This window comes from Colobus angolensis, unplaced genomic scaffold (genome assembly GCF_000951035.1).
Source record: "Colobus angolensis palliatus isolate OR3802 unplaced genomic scaffold, Cang.pa_1.0 Scaffold149, whole genome shotgun sequence".
Taxonomy (NCBI): domain Eukaryota; kingdom Metazoa; phylum Chordata; class Mammalia; order Primates; family Cercopithecidae; genus Colobus; species Colobus angolensis.
In genome coordinates, this window is record NW_012114588.1 from 225,642 (window position 1) to 253,639 (window position 27,998).

General features: G+C 52.3%; 1 protein-coding gene across 1 annotated transcript; it reads left to right on the forward strand.

Moving 5' to 3' along the window:
- The first annotated feature begins 4,786 nt into the window (after positions 1-4,786).
- H6PD (hexose-6-phosphate dehydrogenase (glucose 1-dehydrogenase)) lies at positions 4,787-27,998 on the forward strand. Its single transcript, XM_011935768.1, has 5 exons — positions 4,787-4,809; positions 9,046-9,682; positions 11,076-11,193; positions 24,365-24,634; positions 25,818-27,998. The coding sequence occupies exons 1-5, from the start codon at positions 4,787-4,789 to the stop codon at positions 27,176-27,178; spliced, it is 2,409 nt and encodes an 802-aa protein (XP_011791158.1). The 3' UTR covers positions 27,179-27,998.

Sequence of the window (27,998 nt, forward strand, 5' to 3'; positions counted from 1 at the left end):
TGCCCGCCCCGCGGAGCCTGGCTGGCGGCTTTGGGGCTGCTCAGGAGGCGGCCAGGGTCGCCCCGAGCGGCCGAGCGGACCTTTCCTGGGCTTCCCGGAACTGAGTTACAGGAGAGGGGGAACTCTGTCCTTTACCCGGGACCTGCTTAGTCTTTGGCATTGATTGGCCCTCGAGTTTCACATAGCGTTTCCCGTACCCAGATCCAGTGAACGGTTTTCCAGAGGCAAACCTCTCTGGATCTCTGAAAATCAGTTCACCCAACCTTGAATGCTTAGCCAGAAGAGAGAACTTCTGGAAAGAAGTGTCCTTCCCCACTCCCCCTGCTCCCCCAACAGGCCCGTGGATCATTAAAGGCAGCAGATGAGGGAAAACTGGTGTCAAATGGGCATATATTTTATTTTTTTTAACTTTTTTATAAAAGATGGGGTATTGCTCGGTTGCCCAGGCTGGAGTGCAGTGGCACAAACACGGCTCCCTGCAGCCTCCACCTCTTGGGCTCAGGCCATCCTCCTGCCTCAGCCTCCCGAGTAGCTGGGACCACAGGCGCGCACCACCACGCCTGGCTAATTTTTAAAACTTCTGTAGAGACGGTGGTCTCACTATGTTGCCCAGGCTGGTCCCGAACTCCTGGGCTCAAATAAATGATCCTCCTGCTTAAGCCTTCCAAAGTGTTGGGATTACAGGTGTGAAGCACCACGCCCAGATAGCGTATTTTAAATTATGCATCATATCCCTTTAATTTTTCATCATTATGATTGGAAGGTCATGATAAGCTGAGTTTTTCCTTGGCATTTTTCTGTGGTGGATGGTTAGTTGTTTGGTTTTTTTTTTTTTTGGTGGGTACGGAGTTTCACTCTTGTTGCCCAAGCTGGAGTGCAATGGCACGATCTCAGCCCACTGCAACCTTCTCCCGGGTTCAAGTGATTCTCCCACCTCAGCTTTCTGAGTAGCTGGGATTACAGGCGCTTGGCACTATGCCCGGCTAATTTTATTTTTTAGTAGAAACGGTTTCACTGTGTTATCCAGACTTGTCTCGAACTCCTGACCTCGGGTAATCCACCGCCTTGGCCTCCCAAAGTGCTGGGATTACAGGCATGAGGCACCGTGCCCAGCTGGTTGGTTTTAACAGCAGTTCAAGAAGCTAGCAAGAAGGCCTTTATTTGTGATGCTAATGGTTTAATGATAGAAACTAACATTTCTGGCTGGGCCCAGTGGTTCATTCCTGTAATCCCAACACTTTGGGAGGCCAAGGCAGACAGGTCACTTGAAGAGTTCAAGACCAGCCTGGCCAACATGGTGCAACCCTGTCTCTACTAAAAATACAAAAATTTGCTGGGCCTGGGGGCAGCGGATGCCTGTAATCCCAGCTACTGGGGAGGCTGAGGCAGGAGAATCGCGTGAACTGCCCTGCCTCAGGTGGCGGAGGTTGCAGTGAACCAAGATCGTGTCACTGCACTCCAGCCTGGGTGACAAAGCTAGACGTCATCTCAAAAAAAAGCAGCTAGGATTTCTTGGGTACTGTATACCAGGCATTGCACTAAGTGCCTTGCTTCCCATTGACTTGTTTTCCCCTTTTGTGGTTGAGGTACAGAGAGGTTAAATAACTTGTCTGAGGGCACATAGTTACTGAGTGGCAGGGATTTGAATCCAGAATATTCATTCTCATGTAACCAGTTCTCCAAAAACTAGCCCTCGAAGGTCTTCCAGGTTTCAACAAAGCAACTGAGGCTTATGCATGATGTCTGCATGACGTCAGAAGGAAGAACTGTGAAAGGCAAAGTGAACCCGGGAGGCCGAGGCTGGTTACCGCAGTTAGTGTTCGGAACAAATTGACTTCATGGAGCAGGGAAATAGCCTGTCTGGTTTAAACCACTGTTCAGTATCTACACTAATACAGTGTTTTACATTTTGCCATTCAGGGATGTAGTCACATGTTACAGGAAGGTTAGCTCTGGGACCAGACTGTCTGTGTTCAAAACCTATCACCTCTAGTTGCTTGACCTTCGGTAAGTTATTTGACTTCTCTTTTTTTTTTTGAGATGGAGTCTCGCTCTGTTGCCCAGGCTGGAGTGCAGTGGCACGATCTCAGCTCACTGCAACCTTCACCTCTTGGGTTCAAGTGATTCTCCTCCCTCAGTCTCCCAAATAACTGGGATTATAGGCACCTGCCACCACGCTTGGCTAATTTTTGTATTTTTAGTAGAGATGGCGTTTCACCATGTTGGCCAGGCTGGTTTTAAACTCCCGACCTCCAGTAATCCTCCTGCCTCAGCCTCCCAAAGTGCTGGGATTATAGGCGTGAGCCACCACGCCTGGCCACATTATTTGACTTCTCTTTGCCTTAGTTTCCTCTCTACTCACTGCTAAAATGGGGATAATCTTGGGACCTACCTCATATGGTTGTGGCAAGATTTAAATGGTATGATGCATGTCACACTGATAGCCTAGCATTTGGCATATAGTTAAATACTCCATAAATAGCTCTTTTATTTTTAAAAGTATTGTTCCAAGTAGTAAGCTGCTGCTAATGTGTGCTGTGTCACAGTGCTTGAAGTCACCATTAGAGATGTATTCCTTTGTCCATATTTCAAATGCAGAAATGACAGTGGTCCTGTGCAAATGGGATTTATTTGTCCATTTAGCAGATATTTATAGAGCGCCTTCTGTATGCCAGGCCTTGTTTTGGATACTGGAGGTACTGCGGAGAACAAAACAAACAAAAGTCCCTGTCCTCATTGGCACGCACACTCTTGGGGGACGGAATGGCAGACAATAGGCAAAATGAATGTAATTATCATACAGTATATTAGAAAGCGATGTACTGCAGAGAGAAATAAAGCAGGAGAGGAGGATGGGGGTGGGCGGTTTACAATTTTAGAGTGGTCTGAGTAAGCCTCACTGAGAAGATGACATTTTAGCAAAGAACTGAAGTTAGTGAGGGAGTAAACCACGTGGACGTGGTGGGGGACATAGGGGAGTTGGCCAGGCGGAGAGAACAAGTGCAAAGGCCCTGAGGCAGGAGGCTGGGCGGCCAGAGCCTAGACGGGCAGGATGGTAAGAGAAGAGCTCAAAGAGGTAATGGGTGGGAGGCCAGAATGTGTAGACTCTGCAGACGTCTGCACAGAGGAATGGCATGATCCAGCTGGAGCTATAAAAAGGTCACTGCCGTGTTGAGGCTCAACCATAGAGGGTCTGGATAGACAGAGGAGACCAATTAGGAAGTTCCTGCAGGAATCCAGACAGAGATGACGGTGGCTGGCACCGGAGTGGAGTGGTGGAAGGTGGTGAGAAGCAGTTGTATTCTGCATAATTTTGGAGATAGAAACTACCGGATTTGCTGACAGATCAGATGACCTCAAGGTTTCTGGGTCTGAACACGTGGAAGGATAGAGTTGCCATTTACTGAGAATGGGGAAAGCTACATTGGAAGCAGGTTGGGAGAGAAATCAGTTCAGTTTTGTACATATTAAGTCTGGCAAACATCCCACTCATGCTCTCAGAATAGCAATTGACTGCATGAATCTGGAGTTTAGGGGAAGTTCGGGCTGTAAATAATGACTTGGGCAGATAGGCAGTTGTGTGCTGGTAAAGTTTACCAACTGACTCTGTGAGGGGTGGGGTTGGTGGTGGGGAACCTGATTTATAGCCTTTGCCTATATCTGTGGTGTAAATATTCCCACATTGGCCAACTTCAAATACACTATAATAGAATATCTTCACCTCATAGATGCAGTGGATATAAATAATATGAAGAGCATAGATATTAGTGAAATGCAGTCAGATGATTAGGAAATAATGAGTTTTGAGTATTTATTACCTTTTTAATGATTTTTTTTTCTTTTTGAGACGGAGTCTTGCTCTGTCACCCAGGCTGGAGTGCAGTGGTATGATCTCTGCTCACTGCAACCTCCAGCAGTTCTCCTGCCTCAGCCTCCCAAGTAGCTGAGATTACAGGCACCTGCCACCACACCCTGCTAACTTTTGTATTTTTAATAGAAATGGGGTTTCGCCATGTTACCCAGGCTGGTCTCGATCTCCTGGGCTCAAGTAATCCTCCCGTCTCGGTCTCCCAAAGTGCTGGGATTACAGGACAGGTACCTAACGATGGGAATGAGGATTCTCTGAGATGAGAGAGGAACAAGGACTCCAGAGCCCGATCTGGAAGCTTTTGTCCCCGTTCTGGCCACGAGGGCAGTGAATGCAGATCAGAGGTCATTGATAGCAGGCTTGATTTTTATCTGCATTGATGGGTTCAGCATAAATGGACCCCAGAGCAGGAAGAGTGCAAAAAAGAAAACAAACAAACAAAAAAACCCCAAAAACCTTGGGTTGGCTATTGTAAAAAGACTAGGCACATCGCCGTGTGCTTTAGTTTCAAATGATCTTTAGTTTGAACTTTTGTTTTACTCCCACATGTTCTTTTTAGAAAATTCCAAACTCATGGGTCATGATTTGAAGAAAATTCCCCTTCCTCCTGCCTGGCGCACAGAAGGTAACGTCAAAAGCCGGGAAAGGGAACAGGGCAGCAGCAGACATTGACCTTTACCTCCCAGCTCCTCTCTCCCACCCCTTGTCGGCTGGGCATAAGAGGATTAGAACTGCTTCCTCCTGTGGTTTACCAGAAAACGCTCTGCGGCTGGAGCTTCAGCACAGGCTGGGTCTGTCTGTGCTGGGTCTGGCTGGGGACAGCTGCATGCCTCTTCCGCTTGGGTGAGAACAAAGGCCGGAACCTGGATTCTGATCCAAACCCCCTGGCTGGCCAAGCCAGTGCTCCCACCTTCTGGGATGTTAGCAGAGCCTTTTAACTGGTAAATCTCTCCCAGGATGACTGGTAGGAGCCTCTCAGGATTAGAGTTGGAGACAGTGAAGGATGCCCAGGACTGGGTTCATGTGCCCGCAGTCAGCCCTGGCTCTAAGATGAGCCATCAGAAGAAGGTCTTTTCCACCTCCCTACAGGATGTCCCCACAGCACTTTGTTTCGTAGTGAGTGTATTTCTGGCAAGTATCTTAAATAAGAATTGTAAATGAAATTGCATCCTCCACACACGTAAGTCATAGCTTCAAGAGTTTTTGTCTTAACTGCTGAATGACGCACAGTTCTCAGCTCTTGGCTTCATATTTTAGTTCTGTTTCCCTGCCTGGCTGCAGAGGTCAAGGCTTGAAGCACTCATTTGCCTTATGGAAAAGTAGAGGACAGTTCCCAGACAATAGGGTGCGGATCTCCTTTCCTCGGAAAACAGGACTTAGGGACACTAAAAGATCACACAGATCCTTTATCTCACCCTCCCATTTCCTAGTTGAGGAAACTGAGGCCCAGCCAGGCTAAATGACTTGTTCAAGGTTATGTGGTTGTTTAGAGGCAGGGCCTAGACAAGAGCCACCACACATTCCAGTTCCCAGTCTGATGCCCCCTCCTCTTACAGCTGCTCAAACTTCTCACTAAAGATTTTCTCATTGATTTGTTCATTTTTTGAAAAGAAGTGATTCATAATTGGATAAGCCTTTGGAAGACTACTTCCATGCTCTTTGACTAACTTCAAGTATGTAATTTCAGAAGATTCATTTCATAGCCCATTCCTCTCAGAGCAGGCAAGGAGGCAGAGGGGAGAAGTGCTTCAGAGGAAAACCTGAAGCAGAGTCTTGCAGCTTAAGGAGGAGGCGTGGAGCCCAGGAGATGTGTTAGAGCTGTGGGTGCCTCTGCTCCAGAGGCTGGGGTCCCTCTGTTCCTGACTTTGACTTAACTGGACTTCTCTGGGCCTGCTTCTTCGCCTGTCAGGACAGCAGGGAGGATGACCAAGCCAGCCTTCCTCCTGCTGCTTCCAGACTAGTCGGGAGTGTTGAGTTAGGAACCAGGGTTTGATCTCCAGTGCTGTCTGCAGGGCCTGGCTCTGTAGCCCCAGGAGAGGAGAGAGGTTCACAGTCTTTTTCCTGAGAGCAGTGGGGCCAGGAGGAACTTTGCATTTAATTAATTAACTAACATTTGTATAGCATTTTTGTCACATATATCATCTCAATCTTCACTGCCCCCACCCCCCACCCCCTGCCTTGGGCTGATGGTATTTGCCCTGTTTTATAGATGAGGAAATGTGTGTGCTAAGGCTCTAAATACCTACCTGCCCTTATGGAAGGGTGGAGGGCATCTCCCTGATTTAATTAGCCAATTTATTTAATTATTTATTTAATTTTTTTTTTGAGACGGTCTCTCTCTGTCACCAGGCTGGAGTGCAGTGGTGCGATCATGGCTCACTGCAGCCTGGACCTCTCAGGCTCAAGCAGTCCTCAGCCTCCTGAGTAGCTGAGGCTACAGACATGTGCCACCACACCCAGCTAATTTTTAAATATTTTTTGTAGAGATGAGGGTCTCACTCTGTTGCCCAGGCTGGTCTGGAAGTCCTGGGCTCAAGTGATCCTCCTGCCTCGGCCTCCCAAAGTGCCGGGATTATAGGCGTGAGCCACTGTGCCTGACTAATTAGCTGACTGAATTAGATCATGAAGCTCGGCAGTGGTCCTGAGCCCAGGTCCTTGGACCCAAATGCCTCGTTCTTCTGCTTGACTAAGGAAGCTGTTTGGCATCGTGACTGAGGCCCCAGGCTTTGTGGCTTGACAGTTTCTTTCACCTTCCAGTTTCCTTGTGTGTAGAATGAGACTCCTCACAGAACCCCCTCCGCAAGACTGTTGTGAGGAACGATTGGAACGGTGCGTTTAAGTCACCTGGCACACGCTGACTACTTGGTTAACACAGGTATTATTATTGGACTCAGGAACAACCAGTTTTTACAAGGGGATGGGCACATGAAACCATTTGAGACTGTTTCGAAACACCTGTGTTAGGACCTACCCTACGCCTTCTGGATCAGAATGTCTTTGTCTTGAGAAAGGCAGCAGGAGGCGAGGCACGCGTGTTTGTTCTGATGCCCTCCTTGGATGAGAATCGTTGCTCTGGTACTCACTGCTCGGTATTCCAGAGTCTTGCTACTCAAAGTGTGCTCTTGGACCAGCTGCCAGCACTTCAGGTCCCCTTCCTTCTGCATCAGAATCTCCTTTTAAAAAGATCTCCAGGAAATTCAAATGCTCATTAAAGTTTGAGAAATACTGTAAAGGTTAAAAAACATAATAAAAAAACAAATATCCACATATACCACCCAACCCATTTAGGAAAGAGTTGTTCTCTAGTTGTTTTGAAACACAGAGTAAACAATCATGTTGTAATACCCAATATCTTGGATTTGTTTAAAGAAGTGCTGGGAACATAACAGATAAGGGAGGCCAACCTGAGAACCGGGGACCCAGAACAGGACTGGTTAGGGAGGACTGTGGCAAACCTCAGAGTCAGAACAGGATTAAATAGAGGGCCAGGAGTCAGTTCAGGCCAGGTGGCCATCCGTCACAGCTGTCTGCAGTCTTCTGGGGCGGGGACAGAGGTGCTGGCCCTTGGGGCTCCCCCACCTGCCCATGCCAGCACTCTGGGGGCTTAGCTCCTCCCTTTGTACCAGGCACGTCCAGAGCCCTGGCTACCCGGATCCGATCAGCAGCTCTGAAGCACAGCCTGCCAGCTGGCGGCTCCTCCTTCTCCAGGCTGTTCTCTGGGCTTCAGATTTCTTGCTCGCCCTCTCCCGCACTGACCTTGCAACTTCTTCTCTCCAGACGGGCGAAGAACTTCTTCTCTCCAGACGGGTTGAGGAAAAAATGCTTGAAGGGCCAAGGACAGGGACTGGAAAACAGGAGGAAAAAGCAGAATGGTCCTGTGGTCCGTGTGTATATTTAGGGGTGAGGGCAGATACAGGAAGAGTGGGAGAGGAAGGCTGGGGAGTCACTCGTGTGGCCCCGATCCTCTAGTTAAAGCCCCAGTGATGGACGCGTCGTGTGTCCTATAGACTCTGGCTCAGACACTGTTGTTGGGTCCTCACCTTGGGTTGGTCACTCACAGGACCCTCTTGGAGATGGATCTCGAGAGCGATGAGGAAGAGGCAGAGGGAGTGGTGGGAGGAGGGGGTCTGAAGTCAGGGTCAGGAGGCAGATTTGGTCCCCTCTGTATAGCGATGGTGGAGAGCTCATTGTGCGTGTCATGCAGTGACTGCGCAGTCAGTCCCAGCTCCCCTGCTTTCTTACCCTGGGACCTTCATTGACCTGAGCCTCAGCTTTGCCATTTGCAGAATGGGAGAACTGTAACAGAACCCACCCCGTGTGGTTCTTTCCAGGATTCTTGTCTGGATTCATCGAGCTCTAATGCATATAAGTACTTAGTGCCAGCACTAAGCGTTTGCTGGTATCACTCTTCCAGGATGACACCTACCACTCAGTGCTTAATAGGTGGTAGGCACTGGCCTAAGCTCATTACAAGCATGAACTCCTTTTATTCTTGTAACAACTCTGTGGTGTAGGTACCACTGTTACCTCCCTTTCAGGTGAGAAAACTGAGGTGCAGCCAGGTTAAATAATTGTGCAGTTACTAAGGGGTTGAGCTGGGATTCAGACTCAGGCAGTTGGTCTGGAGTCCATGTTTCCTGTCACTATGCCATACCAGTTATTAGTCATCATTTTGTACTTGGAGCCCAGTAGACATGGAAAAGAGGCAGGTGAGAGGCGAGAGGAGGTGGTCCTACCCTCTCACTGTTCCAGCTGTCGCCTGAGGACCCGCCAGTATACCTAGGCTGGGGCTGCCCTGCTCATCCAGGTGACCTATGCTCCTGGAGGAGACTGGCCTTGCTCATAAAATGGACAGCTCTACTCCCAGGCCTGCTGCCCTTCCTGGTGGCCTTTGCCACTTTCCTATGCTTCCGGCAGCAAAGTGGTTCATCTCTAGCAAGTGGTCTCTAACTTTCCCAGGCAGAGTCCCTGTCTGCAGGGCAGGCTCCCTACCCACTGGCTTCCTGGAACAGAAACCAGGCTGCCACGAGGGAGGGACAAGCTGTGGGCCTGTAACATTTTCTCCAGAAACACGTGCTGGTTTCTTGCCAGGCAGGAAATGTTTGTTTCCACATCATAGCCACCTGAACCGGGTCTGATCCGCCCTTGTTCCTCGTCTGTCTCTCTGTGCACCCCAGGCAGCCAGGCATGTGGAAGGTGCTCATAGTGGTGATGTGCGTGGCCCTTCTGGGCTGCCTGCAGGCCCAGGAGCTCCAGGAACATGTCTCCATAATCCTGCTGGGAGCAACTGGGGACCTGGCTAAGAAGTACTTATGGCAGGGACTGTTCCAGCTGTACCTGGATGAAGCGGGGAGGGGCCACAGTTTTAGCTTCCATGGAGCTGCTCTGACAGCCCCCAAGCAGGGCCAAGAGCTCATGGCCAAGGCCCTGGAATCCCTCTCCTGCCCCAAGGACATGGCACCTAGTCACTGTGCAGAGGAAAAGGATCAGTTCCTGCAGCTGAGCCGGTACCGCCAACTGAAGACGGCCGAGGACTATCAGGCCCTGAACAAGGACATCGAGGCACAGCTCCAGCACGCAGGCCTCCGGGAGGCTGGCAGGATCTTCTACTTCTCAGTGCCACCCTTCGCCTATGCAGACATTGCCCGCAACATCAACAGCAGCTGCCGGCCAGGCCCGGGCGCCTGGCTGCGGGTTGTCCTTGAGAAACCCTTTGGCCATGACCACTTCTCAGCCCAGCAGCTGGCCACAGAACTCGGGAGCTTTTTCCAGGAGGAGGAGATGTACCGGGTGGACCATTACTTGGGCAAGCAGGTGAGCATCAGCGTGGAGCCTGCCAGGGCTAGGGTGAGCTGGGTACTGGTAGACCCCAGCAACAAGGCCACTCACTCATTGTGGAGCTAGGCCCCAGGGCATTGTGAACTCAGAGCTCCCATGGTCTCCTTGAAGGTAGGCAGGAGGCGAGGGGCTAAAAGAAAGACAGCAGCAGGGCAGGACTGTTGGGTCCTTGTCCATGTGTCTGGCCTCTTTTGTCCTCTGCAAAGCCCCCATTCTCTTTGTTTCCCAGTCTGGGCTCTGGCTTCTCACGGTTGCCCTGTATCCTCTGTGGAGGTGGCCCAGCAACTCTGGTATCTGGACCTGGCTTCCTGTTGGGTGTGCTGTGGGAATTAAAACGAGCTTTCTTCTCCTGCACCCATCCACCTTTTTTTTTTTTTTTAAGACAGAGTCTGCTCTGTCCCTAGGCTGGAGTGCAGTGGCACGATCTCGGCTCACTGCAACCTCTGCCTCCTGGGTTCCAGCAATTCTCCCACCTCAGCCTCCCAAGTAGCTCGGATTACAGGCGTGCATCACCAGGCCCGGCTAATTTTTTGCATTTTTAGTAGAAATGTGGTTTCACCATATTGGCCAGGCTGGTCTCAAAATCCTGACCTCAAGTGATCCGCGCGCTTCAGCCTCCCAATGTGCTAGGATTACAGGTGTGAGCCACCGCGCCCTGCCCCATCTACCTTTTTTCAAAATCTTTTTCTTCCTAAGTTGTGTTTTGAGCCAGAAGGTTGGCAACAAGAGCTTAAACCAGGGAGTAGTAGAACTCTAAGCCCTGGGCAGGGGCATGGGGTAACCTCCTGGGTGACACATGTGCGTTGACCAGTTCACTCAAAATGCCTTGGAGGCCCTTGGGCGCATCCTGTCCCAGGAACCCCAGCAGAGAGCGCAGCAGCCCTGTGTCCTGGTGCATGGTGCTGGTGGGCATAGGTAGTTGCTGAGGACAGAGACATGGCTTTCCATCCCACCCTGCCTGGAGTTGCCCATAGTAGGATTCCTAAGTAGTGGTCCTCAGACCTGGGCCAGCCCTGGGGAGATTTTCACTTGCTTATGGCAAGATGAGAAGAAATACTGAATGTGCTCAATTCGAAGCTTTTCTTGCTACATTTTTGGTGTTAAACCTATCTTTATTTTATTAAAAATTGTAAGGTAATTTTAACTATTTCTTTTCTTGGCAAAATACAAATCTGGTAACCCTTTGGAGGTCACTTGCAAGTTTTTGGAACCTTTACTGGTCTGTGAGATCCTGAAGTCCAGAACTACTGCTCGGAGGGCATCTTCTGCTCTGAGCAGGGAATAGAGAGGTCAGAGCCCTTCCCCGGAGTCAGGGTTCCTCCTTCGTCACGAGAGGAACCTGCGGCATGCCCAGTCTTCCTCCTGACAGGCCGTGGCACAGATCCTGCCTTTCCGAGACCAGAACCGCAAGGCTTTGGACAGCCTCTGGAACCGGCACCACGTGGAGCGGGTGGAGATCATCATGAAAGAGACCGTGGATGCTGAAGGTGTGTGATTGGCCCGGTGCGCTCGGTCCCCCAGCCTCTGCCTGCCCGCTGTCTGTGGTGAGGCATGGGGCGCTTCTCAGAGGGAGGTTTTCTATGGGCGTGTGGTCTCTCATCGAGCCTGCCATGTGCCCAGCTCTGGACCGGGCTAAACCCCAGGGTGCCAGCTGGCAAAGCCCAAGTAGCCATTGCTGCCCATGGGGAGCGTATCGTCCAGAGAAGTAGACCTGGCACAGAGGCAGGAAACCACTGGCACACGGTAGAGGCTGGAGCCCCCCTGAGATCCCCCTGAGTTTTTGAGTGCGTAGAGACCATGGGAGCTGCGTGAGGGCTTCTCCGACTGTGGTGCTTGCAGCCGTGGCACCCCCTGCCTGGGGTACTCCCTGTCGTGCCCCCTCACCTCCTGACCCCTCTCTCGCTTGTGAGATCTCAGCTGCATGGTCCTCCAGGAAGCCTTTCTGAGCCCTGCAGACCCACTCCCCTCACCCGCACGGCGCCATACACCTCCCTCCCCTGCCCTGCATGGTGTTACCCTTGCCTCGTCCTTTTCCACCCTGTCCCTCCTGCCAGCCTGTAGGCTCCAGGAGGACACCGCCTCTCCGGCACCTGCCACACACCTCAGACACACTGAGTAAACACCCGGGAGGTGGGGGGCCCTGCGTCAGGCCCACCTCTGCCTTCAGCTGGGTGGCTCCAGCATGTCACTCCCTGCAGCTGTGAGATGAGCATGTCCTGTCAATGAGGACAGCTAAGGCCCCTTTGGGACCTGGCATTCTGTGATGGTAGCAAAGTTTTGGAGCATTGACCGTGAAGATGGAAAGCACTGGCTCTTGCCCAGTAATGATAACAGCTAAAGTTTACTGTGTCCCCAGTCCCCCAGCCGCCGGGTGAGGTGGGCACTGTTATTAGCCTCCTTACAGATGAAGATGGTGTCGAGCCCACAGCCCCACAGTAGAAGGTGGTGGAGCCTGATCCTGGGGGCAATAGTCTGGCCCCAGCACTCAGGCCTGGCGCCGCCGCCCTGTGCTGCCAGCGCTGCGTCAGTGGCCAGCTCATCCCCACAGCCGCTTTCTGCAGCTGCAGCGGGAGCACCCGAGGCCACTGCCCCCCCCCAGCCCCCGCAATGCGTGCCCGCCACAGGGCAGGGCCCGAGCCCTGGACCCAGGGATGGGCCAGGAGGTTTCTCCTCTTTTTCTGTCTACCTTGCTCTTTCTCTGGGCTATTTTCTCTTTTTCTTTCCCCCACCTTGGTTTCTCTCTTCAGCTGTTTCTCCATTCCTCTCTGAATGTGTATTTAGTGCCAGAAGCTCTCTGCGGGGCTGAGGTGCCACAGTGAGGTACAAAACTCAGCCTCTCAGATATGGCTCCCTCATACTGCCCAGATTCACGGGTGCTGTGGGGGGTGATGATCTCATCACACCGGCTGGTGGGACAAACTCCAAAATGGAGCCGGGCGCAGTGGCACACCTGTAGTCCCAGAAACTCGGGGACAGAGGCAGGAGGATCATTTGAGCTCAGGTGTTGGACACCAGCCTGGGCAGCATAGTGAGCCCCTGTCTCTGAAAAAGAAAACAAAATGGGTGACGAGTGTTGTAGGCAGGCAGCGTGGTGGGGGGACAATGTGGGGGGTGGGCGGGAGGCCAGGCAGGACTTCCCGAGCCAGGCCTTGAAGGACATTGCTGGGCTCGAGAAGGCACTGGGTTTCTCTACTCCAGAACCCACAGCAGAAAAGAGGCCCTGCCCCCTGCAGTGGGTCACAGGGAATCCTCCTCCAGCCCTTCCAGGTTTCCCTCCCAGTCTTCAACGGGGCGCTGGTCATGGGTTTCCCCCCATGCCTGTCTGTGCCTGATATCCCAGCAGGCACGTGTGCTGGGCCTATCCCTGCTTCATCTTCAGAGAAGTGAGCTGCACCTGGTGCAGAAAGCCTGGAGCAGAATGGGAGGGGGCCCTGCCCCTGCTGCAGCCAGTGGGCTGGAGCCTGCCCTTCTCTACCTGGACTTGGCCCCATCCCCAGCAAGGCTGGGAGACCAGGATTCCTCTCCTCTCCCCTTTCTGGCAGCTCCTTCCTGTCCCCGCCCTGGGGTGGGGAAGAGCCATGATGTCTGGAGTTGCCTGTTGGTGCTGTTGCCTCTTAGTTCTTCCAACCCTCCCACTGTTTCCTTCTTGGTATGTAGTGTCAATTTGTGGGTTCTGTGTAGGTCCCGTGGAGCCAGGGACCAGGCAGATTACAGGCCTAATTATCCTAGCAAAGGTACTTTTGGATTTTGGAGAAAGAAACATGGAAGATATGAAAGAAAGACAGGTGGAGCTCTGGGCGGGTCTGTTTGCCGAGACAGTCTGAGGATGTTGAGTTTGAACAGCAACACAACAGCCTGGGCTGGCTGTCCTCAGGGTCCAGGAGGGAGAGCCACTTGGAGCCCGGTTGTCACAGCTGCGGGGACTAAAGGAGGTCCCGCCTTGCCTGCCATGTGGTGCTCTGGGGGAGGGTCCGCTGCTCCCAAACTTCGGAGTCCAAGGCCTTTAGTTCAACTGGGCCCTGCACCTTCAGCCCAGGGGCAAAGGGAGCCTCAGCGCAGGACAGGCAGTGGGGCATCCACTAGTCCTGGAGGCTTGCAGCCTGTTGCGCAGAGGCCAGAGTGGGGCTCGTTCAGTCCATGCTTCTTGTCAGAGGTGGCCAGCAGGACTGCAGCCGTCCTGCGGTTTGGGCCTCACTGGTTGGCTTGTTTACCTGCCATTTACCGGCAGGCCCTACCTAACTCGTAGCAGGGAGGGACTGCCTGCTGCTGTGCCCAGCCCCCCAGCAAGTGGGCCTTGGACACAGGGTGCTTTGGCAACAGAATGAGCTTGCTTGCTGTCTCTCTCAGTTTTGTGTGCCTGCGTGCCAGAGGACACATTCTTTCTACATCCCAAGAAGGTGGCCTGGTACAGCCCTGCTGGCCCAAGCACTGCTCTGTGCTGTCTTCTCTGGGTCCTGCTTTGGAGCCAGTCCCTCGGGGGGCCCCCGTCTGTAGTTCAGGCTGGAGAGAGGGGACAGGCACCACAGACCTGCAGCACACCCCAGCATGGCCAGGAGCCCTGTGCCCAGCACAGCAGGGCCTAGGCTGCCACTGCTGCCCCCGGTGAGGACAGGAAACAGGCAGGAGGAAATGCTGCCTTCTACTGGCGTTTGGTGGACTTGGCAGGCGAGCGCCACTGCAGTGGGGCTCAGCGTGGGCAGAACGTTTCCAAGGCAGGATTCAGAGCCCCGTGGTCTGACTGCTAAGCAGAGGGGCAAAGTGCACAGCAGGCCATTCTCCCCAACTCCCCACCCCACACACACCACAGGCCATTCTCCCCCACTCCCCACCCTGTGCTCTGCCCCTGCCAAGGGTTGCGGTGGATCCCAGCTGCCCTCCACCCCCGCAGTGGTGCAACCCTAGCTGACTCCTAGGCAGGAGTGGCACCTGCGTAACCCTGAGTGCTGGGAAGGGAGGAGGCTGCAAGCCAGGCTTGGGAAATGGAGCATTCCTGGTCCAGAGCTGCTGCAGGCCCCAGGAAAGGGACTTCTGAGCTGCAAGGTCGTTTGGATGTCTTCCCCCATCCGTATCACACACATCTAAGTGGGTGGAAGCCGGCTTCCCCGGCTCCCTCCCCTCCGTCCTCCATGCTGGGTGAGTGCTTTTTTTTTTTCTTGCGGCAGCCTCTGGCCCAGAGGAGTTTGCTGCAGAGTCAAGGCTACTGCACAGGCCGGAGGGGGTGGGGAGGAGGAAAGGAAGAAGGGATCCGGTACCCAGCTCCCCTCAGCCTGACCTGGGGGGCTCCTCCTGTGTGTCCCAGTCTGTGAGCCCCTGAGAGGCACAGCCACCCAGGGTACCCTGGCTGGGGTCTCTGAAGCAGCATGGGCCATAGAAGGAGAGTCACTGAGCCTCCTTCATCCCAGAGATGACCCTGGCTGGCCCTCATCATGGCATTGGGAGGGCTCTGCAGACAAGCGGGCCCATGTGATTAATGGGCTGTGTTCAGCTGTCTGGGTCCGGCTGCCTTTTTTGTCGGGAGTGCTGGAATTGGAACCGAGGTCTCGGGCACCTCAGAGCCCAAGCCTCTAACCACTGAGCTCCACAGCCTCCCAGGCTGGCCAGGCCTTCAGCAGTTGGCCTCCCTGCTGGAACGCACTCAGGGCCAGTCTCCCTGCTGCCCGAGTTTCCCCTCTGTGTAGAAGGCCTGTTGTTGTTGTTAGAAAGAAGGAGGGAGACTTCCTGAGGATGTCACTGCTGGGAGGGTCCCTGTCCCGACATGGGGAAAGGAGCCTGATGCTTGCCCCACCTCTGAGGGCTGGAGTGACCATTCATTGCCTCTCACTGAGGGACCAGGGCAGCCAGGGTCCTTCCAGGCACACACCAGCTGTCCCGCCTTCCATCCTGGTGTGCCAGAAGGGGCCAGGAGCTCGCTCAGCAGGGCCAGTTCCCCTTCTCGCCCCATCTGCAGAGCTGTCCGCGAGGTGAGCCCAGGGCAGCTGCTGGATCTCCTGTCCAGAGAGAGCACCAGCCAGCACACTGCGCTCTCCTTGGCCCTCACCTCTTTTTATTTTTAGTAATCCCAGAAGGTGTTGATAGGGATTGCAGCTGGCTCTTAGTAGTTTGTCTTTTTTTTTTTTTTTTTTTAATCTATTTTTGTTGGGAAAACCTGGATTTCCCACAATGTGGAAGCCAATGAGGGGTTTCTGGTCCCGGTTCTGAAGGCTGTGACCTTCAGCACACCTCTATACCATGCTGATGGCCCCGGTACCTCTCTCTCGGGTAGTTTTAAGGATTAAATCAGATAATGCACACGGAAATACGTTACAAATGGAAGTGTTGTTCTTCTTCCAAGTTTGCAAGGAGAGGCAGCGGCAGTGTGTCTGAGTTCCACGTGACTTATATTGGATTATTATATAAATCCTGTAAATTGATCTATCATACTCTTTTATGTCCATTCTTTATGTCATATTTCTCTCTCACATGTACACACACAGTTGTATACGTATTTAAATCTTTATGTATTAGTAGTCTGCACAATATATACCTTTTAGTACTAATATTTCTGTTCAGTTCTGTTCATACCACAGAATATGTGTTATAAATTCTTTTATTAAGCTTTTTGGTTGTTTCTGGTGTTTTGCTATTTTATTATTATTATCTTAGAGATGGAGTCTTGTTATGTTGCCCAGGCTGGTCTTGAACGCCTGGTCTCAAGTGATCCTCTCTTGCTTTAACCTCCCAAGTAGCTGAGACTACAGGAGTGCCCCGCCTCCCCTGGCTTCTATCTTAGATATTACTTTATGAGCTTTTTTAAAAATTGAGATACAATGCACATACCACAGAATTTACGCTTTTTAAGTATAAAATTAAGTGGTTTTCAGTATATTTACAAAGTTATGCAACTACTATCTAATTCGAGAACATTTATGAGCATTTTAAAAAAACATCTTCCCTGTAAGTATATGCTTCTGCAGTGCAACGACTGGGCCAAGGGGGAAGAAGTGCTTTCTAGCTGTTGCTCTGTTATGAGACTGAGCAGCAGAGCCAGCGGGTGCAGTCATGGCCCCACTACTCTGTCATCCTCTGACCTTGGACGAGCTCTGGATGTGCACAGGCGGGAGCCGAGTTTACAGTGGTCTTTCTTCCCAATGTCCACCCTGGTTGTGCTTTTCTCTATCCTTTTCATATACTGATGGGTTCCAACCCTCAACTTTCAACCCAGGAAAAGATACTAGGAGCCAATATAGATCATTTTTAGGAGAAATCAGTCCACAATAACCGGCAGTAACTGGAAAAATCAGCATCAGCAGGAGGGCCAGCCCCTCACCTCCTGTCCTTGCACTCAGCTGCATGGCCTCTTCCCGGGGAGGTGCCAGGCCATGGTCCCGGTCACTGCATTCAACTCTGAAAAGACAGAGCCAACCAGGAGAGGAGCAAAGTCCATAAATCTACAGGCCGTGTTAAACACAGGCGCACCCCCTGAAGCTTGAAATTAAGGAATAAAGGAAGCTCTCTTTTACCCAGCAGGTAGTAAACCCGTGGAATGCATTCTTTCTGAGAATTGAGAGAGGATAAAAATAGGAAAGGGGCCGCTTAGGGATTTGCTACATTAATGAATAGTAAGCAGATAACAGGGCTTTTAGGGACTCTGCTGTGTTCCCTTCATCAAAAATTCATCTGTTTTTAAAGCTTTAACTATGTTGTTGACATATAAATCTGTAATTCATTGATCAGAAGACACATGTTTTTCATATTTGGACGTCTCTGAAGTTGGGTTTATCCTTAATGGGGTGACACAGTGGAACTGGAAACCCTTTTCTTTCTTAGGGGTTATAAAACAGCGATGCTTCCACCACTGATGGCATTTCAGATTTGATGAAATCCAGTTTCTCTCCCGTGTCTGTTGTCTCCCCAGGCCCTAGTTTATGCCTCCAGCCGCCTTTTAGATAGCTCCACGGGGAGCTGCACCGTCACTTCAGATTCAGCAGATTTAGAATGAAAACCACCACTGCATTTTTCTCATGAAATACCAACTGCTTTTTCTAACCTCTTTATTTCAAATGGGAACAGTGCTCTCTGAGTGACCAGGCCGGTAGCCCTTCTCTTACAGCATCTGTCATAAGAAAAATTCCAACCCATATTTATCAGTGTTTCCTATGTGCTGCCCACTGTTCGAAGCCCTGTGTGGACATTCACTCCTGAAGGCCTCCAGAAGCCCTGTGTGGACATTCGCTCCTGAAGGCCTCCAGAAGCCCTGTGTGGACATTCGCTCCTGAAGGCCTCCAGAAGCCCTGTGTGGACATTCGCTCCTGAAGGCCTCCAGAAGCCCTGCAGAGGAGGCGCGGGGATTATTGCTTGTTCACACGTGAGGTAATGGTTGCTGGAGATCACAGGCCTGAAAGATGGCAGAGCCCGTATTTAAACCAGGGCAGACTGGGCATGGTGGCTCACACCTGTAATCCCAGGACTTTGGGAGGCCGAGACAGGTGGATCACTTGAGGTCAGGAGTTCAAGACCAGCCTGGCCAACATGGGGAAACCCCATCTCCACTAAAAATATAAAAATTAGCCAGGTGTGGTAGCATGTGCCTATAATCCCAGCTACTCGGGAGGCTGAGGCAGGAGAATTGCTTGAACCCGGGAGGCGAAGGTTGCAGTGAACCAAGATCGCGCCACTGCACTCCAACCTGGGTAACAGAGGGAGGCTCCATCTCAAATAAAATAAAATAAAATAAATATAATATAAAATAAAATAAAATAAAATACTGGAACAGCCTGACTGCAGAGACCACACTCCAGATCACAGCTGTGCACCACCATTCACAGATCCAGCCAGCCACCAAGTAGTTTGTATTCATCTATAATAACTTCCTTGCAGTTCACTGTGACTTTGTTCCCTCCTACCTTTGTTACTTCCTTTGATTGCAGCAAAGGCTGCCTCGTTGATTTCACTACCACCAGTCCCATCCTGTTCATCTTGCGGGTCGCAGACAGCTTCATCTGCCTTAAGTACCTCTTTCGTGGTTCTGCTTCCCTGTTCTAAAACCTTTTTAAAAAAGTTTTATTGAGCCATAACTCACAAATCCTGCTACACTTTACTCAGTTAAGGTGGACAGGCCAGTGGGCTTTAGTGTATTCACAGAGTTGTGTGTCAGTACCACAATCAATTTTAGAACATGTTCATCACGGGAAAGGAAACCCTGCACCCCTTAGTTGTCATCCCCTAACTTTCCCCTCCCCCCAGCTCCTGGCAACCACAGAACTGCATTCTCTCTGTGGGGTTGCCTGTTCTGGATATTTCATACATATAGGATCATACGGTGTGTGGTTTCCATCACTTAGCATCCTGTGTTCAGAGTTCACCCATGTTCTAGCAGGTACCAGAACTTTACTCCTTTCTACTGCTGAATATTATCTTATTGTATAGGTATACCATAATTTATCCAGTCTCCAGTTGGTGGACATTTGGGTTGTCTCTACTTTTTGGCAATTATGAATAATGCTGCAATGAGCATTCATGTACAAGCTTTTGTGTGGACCTGCATTTTTATTTCCCTTGAGTATAAACCCAGGAGTGGGGTTGCTGGATCATGACTCTGTTTAACTGTTTGAGGCCAAGAACTCTTATTTATTTATTTATTTATTTATTTATTATTTTTGGAGACAGGGTCTTGATCTGTTGCCCTGGCTGGAGTGCAGTGATGCGATCATAGCTCACTGCAGCCTCGACCTCCTAGGCTTAAGTGATCCTCACACCTCAGCCTCCCAAGTAGCTGGGACCACAGATGTATGCCACCATACCCGGCTAAGTTTTGTATTTTTTGTAGAGATGGGGTTTTGCCATGTTGCCTAGGCTGGTCTTGAACTCCTGGACTCAGGAGATCTGCCCTCCTCAGCCTCCCAAAGTGCTGGGATTACAGACATAAGCCACTGTGCCAGGCCTTAGGTTCCTATCAAATATAAGATGTTCCTAATTTTCCTGTTCTACTATTGCAGGGGAAGGGAAGAATTATCTTTTTACATTCTCCTGAAAAGGAGAATTGGAAGGTTTGGTCACCCTGGGCCCACACTCCTGTGAGGCACCACCTGAATGCAGCTGAGGTACTTAACTGTCCCTCTGAGGGACACCAGCCTTACTCCATCCTCTTTGCTTTTGCTGGCTCTGGTAGGCATTGGAATCTCTGACGTTTGCCCTAGAACTTTCCTTCCAGAAGCTCAGTCGGCTTCTTCATTGTGCTCTGTTTCTAAAGGCCAGTGGTGCCCACGCCACTTAACTTCACACCATTCTGTCGTGGGGTTGAGTAGTAGGTAATTAAAAGGGAAATGTTTTGCAGGCTCTGGGGCCAACTGCCTGGGTTTGAATCTCATTTTTACCTCTTCACCAGCTGTGTGTGACCTTGGGTAAGTTATCAACCTCTCTGAACTTCAGGTTCCTTATATTTTAAAATAGGGGAAACAGAAGGGCCTTCTTATAGGTTGTTATTCTGAGGATAAATGGACTGATCCACAGACATTGCTGTCATCAGTATTCTCTTTTTCTGGATGTCTTCTCAACAATAGCACAAGAACTTTGAAGGCCATAACATTACAGAGCTGGGGGACTTCAGCCATTGTTTTCCCAGTGGGGACCACTCTTGGCATTTTGGTTGGCACAGTTGGGCTGGACTTTCTGTTCATTTCAGGATTTAGTATCCTTGGACAGAGCTGCACCCTCTAGCTTCCGGTTGCTATGGCCGGGGACAGGGTGCCTTCCTACGAGTGGCTGCTGGCTTCATTTCTTGCCCCCCAACACTGATGGTGCTGTCAGGAATGGCATATCGGGCTGGCTTCAGGGCAGGTTGTTCTCCCAGCCATGACATGCTTGCTGTCTAGTTGACCCGAGAGTGCACACCAACAACCTGGTCAGGGCAGGTGCTCAGGATTGGCGCCGTGGACCCAGAGTGGCTGCTGGCAGGGAGCATGCTGGGCTCAGCAGGCCTGGACTTAGAATCCGCTGCTTTTTGTCTGTTTGAATTAAATGTTAACTAGATCCTAGGTAAAATTGAAGTTTACAGAATGCATGGAAGAGATACAGAACTATGATATAACAAACACCAATCCACCTACCACCCGTTTTTAGAAAAGAACTTGATTCTCCTGCGTGTCCCTCCCCACATTCTGACCTATTTCCTCATCTTACGCTTCCGAGTTGCAGATAGATTATTCCCTCACTTGTTATGTTTCCATGCACACCTCGTTCCCTAAACAACCTGTTGTTTAATTTTGAACAAGAGTCATCCTGTATGTGTCCGAGCATGGATCTTTTTGTCTCTGTGTCCAGCATTTGGGAGAATTGTTTCAGCTCTGTCTTCTGTTAGCTGACTCTGTACAGCTGTTTCTCATCTGTAGGGCCCATCTACTGAATTTCTAATTTCCAATTACATTTTTCTTTTATTGAAGTTCTGTTTATTTTGGTCTCTTTATATCCTGTTTTCTTTTTCTTTCTTTCTTTTTTTTTTTTTTGAGACAGGGTCTCACTCCGTGTTGTCTAGATGGAGTGCAGTGGCGCGATCACAGCTCACTGCAGCCTTGACCTTCTGGGCTCAAGCAATCCTCCCACCACAACCTCCCAAATAGTTGGGACCACACTTGGTTAACTTTTTTTTTTTTTTTTTTTTTTTTTTTTTGTAGAAACAGGGTCTCACTTTGTTGCCCAAGATGGTCTTGAACTCCTGGACTCTGGGCTCAAGTGATCCTCCGGCCTTGGCCTCCCAAAGTGCTGGGATTACCAGCATGAGCCACTCCGCCTGGCCTATATCCTATTTTCAAATTAATTTTTATTTTATCAAAGTAATCATGTTGCTTTCTCACCACATTAGGTTTTGAAGCTTTGTCCGTGATGATGTGTGGATCTTCATTTTCTCTGCTGTCCACTGTCTGAACGTAGTGCTGTGTTAGGGGCTAGGGATGCAGCAGAGGGCAGATACCACTCAGATGGAGCCTCCCTTATAGCGGGGAAGCAACTCAGATGGAGCTTCCCTTGTAGAGGGGAAGAAAGAGAAACAGGCCTGAATTACAGTCAGCTGGGCCAGGAGAAGACAGGGCCCCTCAGAAGGGGTAGGCCAAAGCTCCTAGAAGCCGAGCCCTTAAGGATGAGTGGGAGTTTGCTGGGTGAACAAACGAATCCCAGGTTAGGGGTCCTGCGTGCAGAAGCCTTTGAGAAACGATGGCTCCTTGTATCATGAGGCCAGGCTCTCTCTGTAGGTGAGGTTGTGAGGAGACTTGGGCATTGGAACTCTCCTGCGAGGTGGTATGCGTTGGAACCCTGAGCTCTGGGACTGTCCTGTATATTTGAGTCACTGATAATCAGTGCTCACCAGGGTTGAGCCTCGGAGGAGGGAGTGGAGTAGAGCTCGTGGTTAAGCAGTGCCTGCTTCTGCCCCGTCAGCCTGGTCACCTGTCTCCTTCCTCACTCGTGGAGCAGGAGTGATCATGGTGCCTGTGTGCAGGGTCTTTGTGAGTATGGGGAGGAGCGGCGCGGGCCCAGTGCGGGCTGGGGCTGTTGTCAGCATTGGTGGTGTTATGGTGGTGTTGTTATGTTGGTGTTACACCACTGTTGTTATGTTGCTATTGTTACACCAGTGTTGTTATGCCAGTGTTGTTATGGTGGTGGTAGTGTTACATCAGTATTGTTAACGCTGGTGTAACGTTGCTGTTGTTACACCGGTGTTATGTTGGTGTTGTTAACGGCAGTGTTGTGACATTGCTGTTATGCCCATGTTGTTACGTTGTTATACCGGTATTGTTATGCCAGGGTTGTTACGTTGTTGTTACCCCAGTGTTATGTTGCTAATGTTATGCCAGTGTTATGTTGTTGTTACGCTGGTGTTACATCATTGTCATACCAGTGTTGTTATGTTGTTATGCCAGTGTTACATTGCTGTTATGCCGGTGGTGTTATGTTGCTGTTGTTAGGCCGGTGTTGTTATGTTGTTGTTACACTGGTGTTATGTTGCTATTGTTGCACTGGTGTTACATTGTTATTACACCAGTGTTACGTTGCTGTTGTTAAGGTGGTATGTTGTTGCTATGCTGGTGTTGTTTTGTTGTTGTTGTGCTGGTGTTCTGTTGTTATACTGGTGGTGTTACGTTGCTGTTGTCAGTCTGGTGGTGGTGGTGTTATGCCGGTGTTATGTTACTATTGTGTTGGTGTTATGTTGTTGTTATGCTGGTGTTCCTGCACTGCTGTTATGCTGGTGGTGTTATGTTGCTGTTGTTACGTTGGTGTTATTACGTTGTTGTTATGCTGGTGTTGCTGCACTGCTGTTATGCTGGTGTTATGTTGTTCCACTGGTGGTGTTATGTTGCTGTTGTTACGCTGGACGTGCTGCTTTGTGTTCTCCAGGTGGCCTTCCCTTTTATCCTCACATTTACCCTGTGCACCTGACAACTGGACATCTGCGCCTAGGAGTCTTCAGCCTAAACACACCTAAACCCTCCACCAAACCCCTCTGCTCCTGCCTCCCCATGTCTGTGAGCGCCTCCACTGCCCGTCCCTCCGCTCAGGCCCCACCTCCAGGGCTCATCTTTGGGGCCTCCATTTTACTCACACCCACCCCATCTGTCAGCAGGTCCAGTCAATCCTGACTCTGAGGTGCCTCTCCTTCCCCTCCAGCTCCTGTACTGCCCATTAGTCCAGGCCCGGTCGTCTCTGCTGGGCAGCTCTGCAGCCTCTTCCTTGCCTTCTCTGCATCTGCACCCATTCTCCCCCTAAGGCCGGGGGTCGATCCCCAGTATAGGTCAGGTCTCATCTTCTCCTGCCTCAAACCCTCCAGTGTCCTTCCTACAACTGAGCTTAGAAAAAAGTCCAGCCTCTTCACCTTGTCCTGCAAGACCCCTGAACTCTTCTCCAGCCTCACCGCTGTCCCCACTCTTTCCTCACCTCCATCTGGCCCCCAGCACACCAAGTTCCTTCCTGCCTCAGAGTTCTGGCACCTGAGGGTCCCTGCATCTGAGATGCTTTCTCCCTGGGTTTTTGCGAGGCTGGCTTTTCAGGTCTCGGAGGGGCCTTTTCATTACCCCCTGTCACAACTGCTCTGTAATTTTGTTTACTTCCTTTTGTCTTCCCACATTCCCTCCCTCCCACTCCCCTGCACGTTGCCTAGCACAGGTGTGCGCCCAGTAGTGAGGCGGCATTTGTTAGTCTCATCCAAGGGCAAGACGCAGGAACCAAAGTCAAGTAACTTGTCCAAGATCACACGCTAGTAAGCGGCAGTCATACTCTGGGGCCCCAGCCCCCACCATGGTGCCGCAGCCCCCGCCATGGTGCCATAGCCCCCACAGTGCTGAGCCTCCTGCTGGCAGTGGCCAGGCAGGGCAGGGTGAGGGGCTGGCCAGTATCTGCAGAGGCAATCTGTCCTTTGCTGGGAATAGAGCTTTCTTCATGTGGATTTCTGGAGAGGCTCACAGATTTGTCGCCTTCTCTTACAATAGTTCTCATTGACAGAGGTGGCTCCAAGACTTCCTCCGCCCCTTCTCGTGGTGAGGCTGCTGTTGGTGTGCGCCATTTTTATAGGCCCTGTGGGTTGGGGGAAGAGGATGCAGGACGGATGTGCGAGCTGGGGTTTTGGTGCACCTTGGGGAAATCTGAGGCTCTGGCCTCTCTTTACATCCTCCCCACTTCTCCACCTCCCTCCACTAGGCCGCACCAGCTTCTACGAGGAGTACGGTGTCATTCGCGACGTCCTCCAGAACCATCTCACGGAGGTCCTCACCCTCGTGGCCATGGAGCTGCCCCTCAATGTCAGCAGTGCGGAGGCTGTGCTGCGGCACAAGCTTCAGGTCTTCCAGGCGCTGCGGGGCCTGCAGAGGGGCAGTGCCGTCGTGGGCCAGTACCAGTCTTACAGTGAGCAGGTGCGCAGAGAGCTGCAGAAGCCGGACAGCTTCCACAGCCTGACGCCGACCTTCGCAGGTGGGCCCTGGGGCCGGGCATGGGGCACTGGGCTGCCCACTTCACCGGGAGCAGCTTTCCAAAGCAGATGCCCTTGGGTGGGGTGGAGGGGACTTGAGGTGGGATTTCCCCCAGGGTGCTTGGAGGCAAGGATGGCATTCCCCTGTCTCCCTGGCCTCCTGCCAGCCTGAAGCGGCAGACAAGCTGGTGGTGCTCTCCGGGCAAAGGACATCCCGATGGCCATGGCCTCACGTCAGCTCCAGTTCAGTCCCAGATGCTTCCCAAGGGTTTGTCGTGCGAGGCTCAGACAGACCTGGTTCCTACCTCATAGGGCCTCCCCAGTGAGGCCGCAAACCTTTTGCCTGGCCACAGCTGGAGACACTTCCACTGGCCAAGTGCCATGCCAGGGCTGTCCTCTGGGCAGTTCCAGAGGCCCAGGGCTTTCTGGGAGGGGCTGGCTCCTCCCCAGGTAGCAGCCAGGCAATGAGAGCCACAGCTGGCTGTTGAGCATGCGCCGTGTGCCAGGTGCTTTACAGATGCCTCGCATACAAGCCTCACGCACCAACCACGAGGCAGGGGCCATTAGCCCCGTTTTATAGGTGAGGAAACGTAAGGCTCGGTGAAGTCGCCAAAATGAACCAGGCTTGGAACTTGGGCATGGAATACTGTCAGCCCCTGGCTCTTGCCACCAGGCCTTGCCCCTCCTCGCCAACACTCCACCCACGGGCCTCTGCTGGGGTGACTGTCTCCCCACCCCGCACCACTGACCCTGCGTCGGGTGCACCCTGAATGCTTCACAGACAGGAGGGGAGCACGTTTCTCTGTAGGACTCCTGCCCCTCACACACCTAAGAGTCAGGGTCTCCCACCCCACTTGCCCCCACTGTGGGACGTCCTTTAGAGTCTCCAGGTTGGATGCTCTCAGCCCGGTTCTCCTTTGCTGGCGGACCATAACTCCAAGAGGGGCCTCAAGGAAGGCCAGTGTCAAAGCCGTAGAGATAGCCCCAGAGGCCGGTTTTCAAGCATGGACTGGGAAGAGAATGTCATGGAAGATATGCCAGGTGAGGGGTGAGCATGGCAAGGTGAGGGGCTTCCCTGAGGCAGGGGGACGCCCAGAGGGCCCAGCGAGGAGAGGAGAGGAGAGGGCTGGCCGGAGAGTCCTGGTCTATGCCAGAGAGTCACCCTCTACTGTTCCCTCACCCCAGCCGTTCTCGTGCACGTCGACAATCTTCGCTGGGAGGGCGTGCCTTTCATCTTGATGTCTGGCAAAGCCTTGGACGAGAGAGTGGGCTACGCTCGGATCTTGTTCAAGAACCAGGCCTGCTGTGTGCAGAGCGAAAAGCACTGGGCTGCGGCACAGAGCCAGTGCCTGCCTCGGCAGCTCATCTTCCACATCGGCCACGGCGACCTGGGCAGCTCCGCCGTGCTGGTCAGCAGGAACCTGTTCAGGCCCTCCCTGCCCTCCAGCTGGAAGGAAATGGAGGGCCCACCTGGGCTCCGCCTTTTCGGCAGCCCTCTGTCCGATTACTACGCCTACAGCCCTGTACAGGAGCGGGGCGCCCACTCCGTCCTCTTATCCCATATCTTCCATGGCCGGAAGGATTCCTTCATCACCACAGAGAACCTGCTGGCCTCCTGGGGCTTCTGGACCCCTCTGCTGGAGAGCCTGGCCCATAAGGCCCCACGCCTCTATCCTGGAGGAGCTGAGAGCGGCCGTCTGTTGGACTTTGAGTTCAGTAGCGGCCGGTTGTTCTTTTCCCAGCAGCAGCCGGAGCAGCTAGTGCCAGGGCCAGGGCCGGCCGCAATGCCCAGTGACTTCCAGGTCCTCAGGGCCAAGTACCGAGAGAGCCCGCTGGTCTCCGCCTGGTCCGAGGAGCTGATCTCTAAGCTGGCTAACGACATTGAGGCCACCGCTGTGCGGGCCGTGCGGCGCTTTGGCCAGTTCCACCTGGCGCTGTCGGGGGGCTCAAGCCCCGTGGCCCTGTTCCAGCAGCTGGCCACGGCGCACTACGGCTTCCCCTGGGCCCACACGCACCTGTGGCTGGTTGACGAGCGCTGCGTCCCGCTCTCGGACCCGGAGTCCAACTTCCAGGGCCTGCAGGCCCACCTGCTGCAGCACGTCCGGGTCCCCTACTACAACATCCACCCCATGCCTGTGCACCTGCAGCAGCGGCTCTGCGCCGAGGAGGACCAGGGCGCCCAGATCTACGCCAGGGAGATCTCAGCCCTGGTGGCCAACAGCAGCTTCGACCTGGTGCTGCTGGGCATGGGTGCCGACGGGCACACAGCCTCCCTCTTCCCACAGTCGCCCACTGGCCTGGACGGCGAGCAGCTGGTCGTGCTGACCACGAGCCCCTCCCAGCCACACCGCCGCATGAGCCTTAGCCTGCCTCTCATCAACCGCGCCAAGAAGGTAGCAGTCCTCGTCATGGGCAGGATGAAGCGTGAGATCACCGCGCTGGTGAGCCGGGTGGGCTGTGAGCCCAAGAAGTGGCCCATCTCGGGTGTCCTGCCGCACTCTGGCCAGCTGGTGTGGTACATGGACTACGACGCCTTCCTGGCATGAGGGCGCCTGTGCCCCTTGCCCGCTCTGCTCCTGTGCTTTCCTTCGCCCGTGTCTTCCCTCCCTTCTTGGCTCCACCACCTGCCCAGCGTGCCCTGGCTCTCCAGAACCTGCTGCCCCGCAGTCAGGCCCCAGAGGGCAGGACAAGGCCTTGTCCCGATGCCTTTGACAGGCAGCTCTGTCTAGTGGTGGACAGATGCAGAAACAAGGAAGAAATGGAATCTGCTCATGAGAAGCTTCAAATCCAGGCCAGGAGAGAAGCCTTAAGAAAAGAAGCCTCTAGCAGTTACACATCCACATCAACCAGCACAACACGGGATGGCGCCCAAACTCCCGTGTTCACAAGAGGAGATGTGGTGGGCTGAGGTTAATCAGGGAAGGTTTCCTGGGGGAGGTGATCCTTGCACTGGCTCCCAGGGAACATTCAGAGCATGATTGGTAGACAGAAGGGTGCAGAGGCGCCCAGGGGAGTACATTACCCTGTGCAAAGCAGGGGCACTGGGGACTGTCTTGAGACCCTGAGGGGGTCAAGCCCCTCTTTCCCCAGCTGCCTGTTCTTCTAGAACCTCTGCACATCTAGCCTCTGGCCCCCTCTTCACTGCCTCCACCTGCTTCCTCCCTCTCTCCTCCGTCCTGGCTGTGCGGTAGAGTGCCAGGCTCCTCCCTGGGTCTTTGCTGTTTCTCAGACTCTATTTATAGAGAATGAGGGCTGATAACAGGAATAGAGCAGCAAAGACTAGGCTGTGAAAAGGGTTCCAGAAATTTTTTTTTTTTTTAATTAAAAAAAATATTTGCAGAGATGAGCTCTTGCTCTGTTGCCCAG

Bases quoted from the DNA above. Each gene is read 5' to 3' on its own strand.
- H6PD (XM_011935768.1), top strand. From the start codon at position 4,787: ATGTTAGCAGAGCCTTTTAACTG. The intron at 11,194-24,364 runs GTGTGTGATTGG...TCCCTCCACTAG, and splicing joins AGAGACCGTGGATGCTGAAG to GCCGCACCAGCTTCTACGAG. The intron at 24,635-25,817 runs GTGGGCCCTGGG...CCCTCACCCCAG, and splicing joins CCTGACGCCGACCTTCGCAG to CCGTTCTCGTGCACGTCGAC.